This window comes from Aptenodytes forsteri, unplaced genomic scaffold (assembly GCF_000699145.1).
Source record: "Aptenodytes forsteri isolate BGI_AS27 unplaced genomic scaffold, ASM69914v1 Scaffold230, whole genome shotgun sequence".
Lineage (NCBI taxonomy): Eukaryota > Metazoa > Chordata > Aves > Sphenisciformes > Spheniscidae > Aptenodytes > Aptenodytes forsteri.
This window is the reverse complement of record NW_008795711.1, coordinates 517,251-525,162: the sequence shown is the minus strand read 5'-3', so window position 1 is coordinate 525,162 and position 7,912 is coordinate 517,251. Positions and strand designations below refer to the sequence as shown.

Here is a 7,912-nt window from a genome sequence, read left to right as displayed (position 1 = left end):
TGATACAGGTACCCACAGATCCTGAGCGTTTATCAAACGCTCGCCCTCCCACCCCGAGCCCCCTCCCTCGCTGTCATTTTGGGCGTCCGGTGGTTTCAGCTTTTCCCACCCCAGCGGGGCCAAACTTGCCCGCAGCAGCAGAACACAAAGAGGTGGCTGCAAAAGCGCTGAACCGCTGCCAAAGCCGCCGGGCTGATTTGAGGCACACCCTACAGAAAGTCCCAGGACGGGGTTCTTTGCCCTGCGCAGTTCTTTACCCCCCAGCACCAGCCATTCTGGTTTAGGAGCTCCCTGACACCCACTGGTTACGACAGCCGCCTCCGCAGCTAACGCCAAGAGCTTGAACCGCAGCCATCCCGTATCTCGAAGCTGCAAAGAGTCGGGTTTGACTTAATCAGGCTGCAGAGCAGGCACCGGAACGGGCACGCAACCCTGGCCAGCGGGAAGCTCAGCACAACCTCACCGGCCTGAAAACAAGATGATTCCCACCCAATTAATAGGTTAGCCCTGGAAAGGACAAGTGGCAACACCCCAGGCTTGGAGTTTGCTCAGGGCATCTGCACCCCACAGCAATCTACGCGATGATAACCCCTGCAGTATCTCTAGCAAACATCCCAGCCCCAGACACCGAAGGCACCCGAGTGGGAATGCTTCTCTGCCTGTGGTCATCTGCAAGAGAAAAATAAATACAGAAAGCTGAAATTCAGCCCCGCCCTCCGCCCTGAGTGGTAGCAGCACAGGGCTCAATTAAAACCTATTTTGGGGACGTTGGCTGGACACAGACTGGCTGGTGGACCACACGGCCGACGATGACTTCCACGCAGGGAGAGGAGCCTACTCGTCACGCACAAACAGGCATCTTCTGGCCTACACCTACTAATTAGGAGAGGGAGTTCCCAACACGCCTATTCTGGGTTCCTCCAGACAAGCAGCTTTTTACATTTTTGCAAACTTTTCTCTGAGCAAATGCCAAAGTGAATTACGCAGGAAACCAGCAAGTCTTCGGGGAGGTTTGACAGGTCGCAGGTGAACAACCCCTTCGCTCGGGCAAGTGCACCGCAACCGTCGCCTCAGGCTGGTTGGAACCCCACCAGCCCAAATCTGATGTGCCTACGAGCAGGCTGGTTTGCATTCTTCCCAAACTTTCGGGGGCCTGACGCTCATTTTCATTAAGCCCCTATTACAACATCACCCAGAGCTCTCAAGAGCCTGGAGATGGGTGTAGCTGTAATCAGCATCCACTTAAAAGCACCTTCATGCTGCCAGCACAGTGCAATGGGCTACAGCATGACAGAATCAGGCCCTCACAGACAGTCAGTTCTGATTATTTGTATGAGTTTCCCCTTGATTTTAATCCTGTGAAACTCTGGGACTCGACCACATCTTGTGGCAGTGAGTTCCACGGGTGATGATGTAGCTGCTCGGGGAGAGCCAGGCCCGTGTTTGCAGCAGCACACTTCCCTCTCGTATTAAATTATCCATCGGAAAGCTCTTACCCGGGCTGTGCGCTCTTACCTGTGTTGTATGCTGTGGGCATGGCAGAGAAAGGCAGCCCCTGCGTCAGCAAACTCGGAGTAGCCACAGAAACAACCGGTGTGGTTAAAGAGTGAGTTGCTTGGGAGACACCTAACCGCTGCGTATTCTGCTGGGGAAGCAAACAGAGAGGGAGTTACAACCCAGATGCATTTTACTCTGTTGTCCTTGTGGCCCCCCCAAAACCTCGGTCTGCAGCTGCCCCCCCGGGCATGCACCAGCCTTTGAAGCGGCCAAGGCTGATCACAGAGACTGTGGGACTAAGCGGGATTGATCCTCTGGCCATTCCTCATTGTAACAAAGGAAAGTGCAAACCACACCAGTTACAGACATTTAGGACCCTTGTGACATTCATTTGCAGGTCACTTGGCATTGGCCTTGGGTCACCTTTCCGCCCAGGGCTGGGCTTCACCTGCAAGGATCAGCGACATCCCTGCGTGCATGTGGATGCCTCAGTCTGTATTCCTGATGTAAAAAAGAAGAGTCACTATCTTCCAGAGGATGCGTGTGAGGTTTGCTGTGCTACTCAAGGAGTGAAAAAGGTACCAAACAAAAGCAGGACCGGCTAACGCAGCGCAGAGCTGACACATCCTCCTCCCTGCAGCACCGATGTCCAAGAATGAGCCCCCTGCCTCTAAGGCAAGCTGAAGGTGCTGAGCATCAGCCTCGGGATTTTAAAGGCACTCTGGCATCCTTAAACTTAAAGTCCAGTGCTCAGCAACCTGCCGGCTTGGTGCCCTCATGAGGTTTGGGTGACTCGGGCATTAGCAGGTCCACTGTGGAAAAATTCTGCCCTTGGACCGATGCATGCCAGCCTCCCCCCCGTGGTTTTCCAGGCAGTTATGTGGGCGGATCTATGGGACAGATTCAGCCCTGTTTACAAGGCAGATAATCTGGGCTGTCTCTGCTGATCTGATTTAAATCAGACTCAAGAGGCTTGACTCTAATCTGAAGCACCCCGGCAAACGTCACCCTGTGAAGACTGGGGCAGTGCCCAGCTTAAATCACGCCTGGCACGAGGCTGGCTGTGTCCCTGGGGACATGGCGGGGAGCCTTCCTCCTGGCTCTCTGCGAGGCGCTGAGGGCTCCCAGGGCCTTTTAGGGCTGGGCATGGGACCGTGCAATGGTTCACGGCCACGCAGGACTCTCCTGGGATAAGGCTGGAGGCTAAAACCCCCGCCCTTGCCACCTCCGGAGGGTGACAGCACTCCGGCGTGCTGGATTTGCAGCACCCTGCGCCCACATGCTGCCCAGCCCGCAGGTCCCTCCCCGCCACCCAGGGAAGGCGATTACCAGGGCTCTAATTGCTAAAACCCTGGGGCTGTAGGAGCAGGTTTTCCTGGCATGCATCCCGCTGGCAACCACCCTTGGCCATGCCCACTGCCCGCGGGTTAAGGACGCTGCAGAGAAATGCCTTCACGGTGGGCAGGATTCAGCCCCATCCTTCTCCTGCCTGCACCGGACCCCAAGCCAGCCCAGCAGGATGAGACCTGCAGCCCCATCCCCTCCACCCCCTGGTAGCCTTGCACGGGGGCTCTGCGGCTTTCCCGGGACAGTGCCAGCATGGGGATGAGTCTGGCCACAACAGAGGGCTGGGGCGGTGGGATGCCGGCTGAGCAGCAGCCACCCCCCTTACACCACGAGGCGAGGATGTCAGACTCAGCCGCGCTGTAGGAAGCGCCCAAATTTTCATCCCGATTCATGCAGGTAGGAGGTGCTGAGGTGTGCAAGCTGCCCCCCCGCCCCGTGCCACTCACTCCGCCGTGCGCCTTGCAAAATGCTCCCGGTTGCAAACTGCCATTCAGGCTTGTTACAAAACCATGCAGGCATGCTCCCAGGTGAGATCGCTCGTTGCCGTAGGCTTGGTGAATGGCTCCTGCCCTGCCCTTCAGACTAGGAGCGTGTAGAGAAACGGGGGGACGCCTCTCTGAACCCACTAAAAGAGCAGACCGCGCTCAGAGCCTGTAAAGCTGCCAGGAGCAAGCCCACGAGGTTGGCAGGGGCTGAGTCTGCGGGCAAAGGGTTAAGGGCAGCGGGGCAGGTCTCAGCGGAGGGGCAGCTGACTCATCCTGCTGCCTGTGTGTAGGGAGGTGGGAGTTGCCATTTAGAGAGAAGATCTGGTGTGTAGGTTGAGCAATATGGAGGGAGCAAATCTGGGGAGAAGGTTAGCGGAGCAGGGGGGGTGCATCCACACCAGGCGGGATGAACCCACAGAGACAATGCTTTGCTTTCCCCTGCCCGATCCAGCTGCGCTGAGGTCCCTGTCCCCCCTTCCCGGATTTCATCACCCGCCACCTCCCCGCTGCCAGCTCGGCTTGGGTGAGGACTGTACTTCACTTCAGGCAAAAATCAGCCGGGTTAGCTCAGACTAACAATTAAAACTGTTACTGCCAACCCGGCTGATTTTTGCCTAAAGCAAGCTGCTCCTCCAGCTCGGAGACAGGCAATGCCCTCTGGCAGCGGGAACGGTGATGAGCAGATGGGGAGGCGGGTGGTGACTGTTTTCACTCTGCGGATGGGGAAACTGAGGCACGGAGCTGCCGGGAGGGGGCCATTAAGCAAGAAGGGGTTTGGGGCATGGAGAGTGGCAGAATTCAAGTCTGCCAAAGCCCTGGCCAACCCTTCCCCCGGCCAAGAGTGTCTCCTTGCAGGCTGCGAGAGGTATTGGCTTACTCCTGTGTTTTTGGAGAGCTTTTCCCTGGCTGCATTAGCTGCATCCTACAGCGGCTCTCGCCCTTTCCTCGCTGCGCTGACCTGTCGCCCATCTGCCCTGCACCAGAATAGCAACAGAACAGGGTGAATCATTGCCACAAACAAGGTGGTGTTCACTTTGCTGGCGGAGGGGGGTGGTGGTGGAAAAAAGCCATAAAAATAACACGGAAAACTGCCCCTGTGCACAAAGGAGGTTTAGGGAGTGCACTAGCCAGCCAGCGGATTTACACGGGCTTTAAATAATATCCTTAATATGGGAAGAGCCTGATTTACTCCCTATCTCTCATGTGGTGGCAGAGGGCCAGGTCTTCCCGTGCTGTAAACTGTGGTGGCTCCAGCGAAGCCCACGCGGCAGGTCCCCGGGTGGTGGCAGTGCCCAGGCTGGCTCTGTGCAGCACCGGCCCCAAAAGGGACCCGGGCTGACCTCCCCCAGGGAAACCAGCACAGCTTTTTTAGCCTTGGTGGAGAAACAGACACTTTACAGCTCGGGTCAGCTCCTTCTTTTCCACAGGGAACCTGATTTTCCTAAAAGTGCATTTTTCTCAGGATTGATTTTCTGGGGCAGGACTGGATGTGACATTTGTGCTGGCACCCGCGTCCCGCCCCGTTCCCAACGGAGGGCAAAGGGGCTGGCATCCACCCCTTACGCGTGCCCCACGCCTTCGCCGAGCCAGGGCAGGATGCGGGGACCAACGGGACAAGCAGCCCACGTCCCACCCCGCCGCGATGCACGCTCAGCAGGGAACTCACCAGAGCCAAGTGGTCCTCCGTCTGCCCGTGGGAGAACAGAGAGAAAACCGAGAGGCACCGTTAACTAGACAGCCCCGCCAACCGCCGCACCGTCACGCTCGCCGGCACCGCGCCCTTGCCTACCACGGGGCACGTACGGTGCTTATGGGTTACACTTGTGCCTGGCGCCAGGGCTTTGCACTGTGCTGTTTGCAGGCACAGGCTTTGCACCATGATGTTTGCATCCAGCACGGTGCAAACGGGAATCCAAGCCTTCCTCCTCAGATCTCCCCGCCGGCACGGCCCCGGCCAGCTCCCACCGCTACGGCATGGAATAGGTGCCCGCACCGCATCTGCTCCAGCGCAAAGGCCACCCTGCAACCAGTCTGCTGGCAGGGGACACACTCCCACCCTGGTCTCCTCGTAGACCTCTGCCAGGCACTCACCAAATGGTGCATTAGCCCCTTGCCGCTCTGCGAGGTGATCACGCGTAAATCCGGCTTGCGGCTGTTGGTGGCGAGCTGCGTGCTGTGGGAGGGCGGTGGCGGGGACTTGGCTGGGATGATCTTGCCCAAGCTGCTGCCGTTGGACACGGGAAGGAGACCCGGAGAGGCTCTGGCACTCACGTAGCCGTTTCCTGCAGGAGAATGGGTGACAGAGAGGAAGGAGGTGAATGCACGGCGGTGGTAAATGCATGCACGGCGAGCGGTGCCGCAGCGGGGCTCCATGGGTGCTCCTCCTCAGGAGAGCAGCGCCGCATCCCCCCCAGGCTCCCCAAAAGCCTTCTGCACACCAGGCAAGTTCATCCGCAGCCCCTGGGCAGGTACCTGCCCGCCTGCTGGCAGCGTGGCGCAGCCCTGAGCAAGCTCAGCAGTGCCGGCAGCCGCTCAGATGCCTGCAGCGGGTGCATCCTCCCCACCAAGACCAGGCAAACCTGCCCTGGGCCAGGCAGGGGCAGAGGCAGGGCAGGCAGCCGGCCCCGAGCTCCCAGCGCCTGGGGCAGCTCCTCAACCTCCAGGAACCCACGATCGTTACTGCAATAACAACCAATAAATATTACAGGCCTGATTCGCAGCAAGGCCTCTTTATGCTGCTCTGGCAGGGTACTGGGGCCCTAGCAAAGGGGCATAATTACTGTTACGTTCACTTTTAAGGTCTCTTTATGGTACTGGAGCAGCGAAAAGGGGCTATGGCAGAGCGAGGACTCAGTTCACTGATCCCACTGCCCCTTTGAAGATCTGAGGTTCCCTCCTCCTCCTCTTCCTGCTGCCCCACTTAAGGATTTTATGTGCAAAGAGGGGGGGGGGAAGAAGAAAGGAAAGGAAGAAAAAAATTTAAAAAGGAAAAGATTTGATGAACATCAGGAAAGGAATAAATTGGATCAGATTACTGTTCTGATGAGGGGTTTTTTTTTTTATGAATAGGCCCCAAAGATAGAAAGGCGTTTAGCAATCACCAGGATTCAGCCCTCATATTCATTGCACGTTAGACCGGGAAAAATAGGTCGCTGATTGCATTATTAATCACATCTACCATTGCGCTACGTCTGCATTTCAGCAGGCGGCTCAGTGCCGCCGCAGCCGTGGCGCGTGCTCATCGGGGGCCGAGCACCAGCCGCTGCCTCTCTCAGAGCTGTCCCGGGGCCGGACACATGGGTGATGGAGTAAACTGGGCACAGGGGACGGCCATGCACCCTGAGAGCCATGGGTCTGATCCCACCGATGCCGCCGGGGACGAGAGATGCTGCCCCACCGGGTGCCTGGGAGCTGCCCGTCAGGGATGCCCGTGGTGGCTGGGCTGCTGCAGGCAGGCAGCCCCGTCTTGCAACTCCTGTATCCGTGTCCCTGCCTGAGGGAGGGGACCGGCCTTCCTCTCCCCGGCGAGGTGTCCTCCCAGTCCCGAATCACTGTGAGCAGCCGTGCATTAGGCATGTGCCTGGTGCATCAGGTCCCGGGTACCCCCACGCACCGTGAATTATACGCATTTCGCTTGGAAGGCCACTGGCTTTTATATTTATTAACAATGAAGGTACATAAAATTCCCCGGGTGACCTTTGCTACCCGCAGTGCCGGTGGCCATGCAAAAGCTGACAGAGGCAAAGCCTAAAGAAATGTTAAACCCCCTGATATTCTCCTTCCCAAGGTGGCACCAACATGGATGCACACGCGGCTCTCATGGTGACTGCCACTTTGAGGTACGCCACGTTACCGTGCGCGTCAGCTGGGGCGTGGATCGGGGTGGACCTGGTGCTGGAGGGGAGCAGGTTCGGGTCCCAGTGCCGCTACTCACCCCTGAAGGGGCTTCTCTGGCAGGGGGTCTTGGGCGCCGCCATTGGAGGAGTCCCCCCAGCCTGGATCTGGCCACCCCCACGAGCTGGAGAGACAAGGGCTGCGCTCCCACTAGGATTTCGGGATAACCCTGACCCCAAAAAAGGGGTCCAAAAGCAGAGCGCTCCAGGCTGCCTTTGCACCACCCTGGTGTGAATTTGAGCCTGGCAGCGCCCCGTGCTCTCGCAAAGCCGGGGGGCACAGCATCCCCCTCGGTGGGGCAGGTAGGGTGGGCAAGGTGCTTCCCACCCCCAGAGGCACCAAGGATGGTCGCACGCCACGGTGCGCAGGCAGGACGCGGGGGACGCAGCCTGCATCGCTGCAGGATCCGGCCAGAGGCACCCGGCGGCTGATGACTCAGAGGCAGCAGGTGATCGCTCGGTGCCGCAGAGATTGCAAGGGAGGAGGAGGGCGACGAGGAGGAAGAGATGTCCCAGGTACCCAAAAAACATAAGCACGGTGCCAGAGCCAGAGCCATGCTCCCCACCTGCAGCCGGCGCGAGGAGCCCCGGGGATGGCAGGGGTCCTGAGATGGCAGGGGTGCGGGGCTGGCCATGGCCGGGCTGTCGCTGCTCCTCGCGCCCGCTTCCTGGAGCGGCGGCAGGAACACG

At 58.6% G+C, this 7,912-nt stretch overlaps 1 protein-coding gene across 1 annotated transcript in view; it reads right to left on the bottom strand.

The window, feature by feature from the left end:
- Positions 1-7,912, bottom strand: part of MEF2D (myocyte enhancer factor 2D) — a gene marked incomplete at its 3' end in the record, with an annotated part of 53,473 nt that overhangs the window by 4,340 nt on the left and 41,221 nt on the right. The window contains 3 exon segments of the mRNA XM_019473163.1: positions 1,516-1,645; positions 4,996-5,016; positions 5,421-5,611. Of these exon segments, the coding sequence (XP_019328708.1) occupies positions 1,516-1,645; positions 4,996-5,016; positions 5,421-5,611 (342 nt within the window).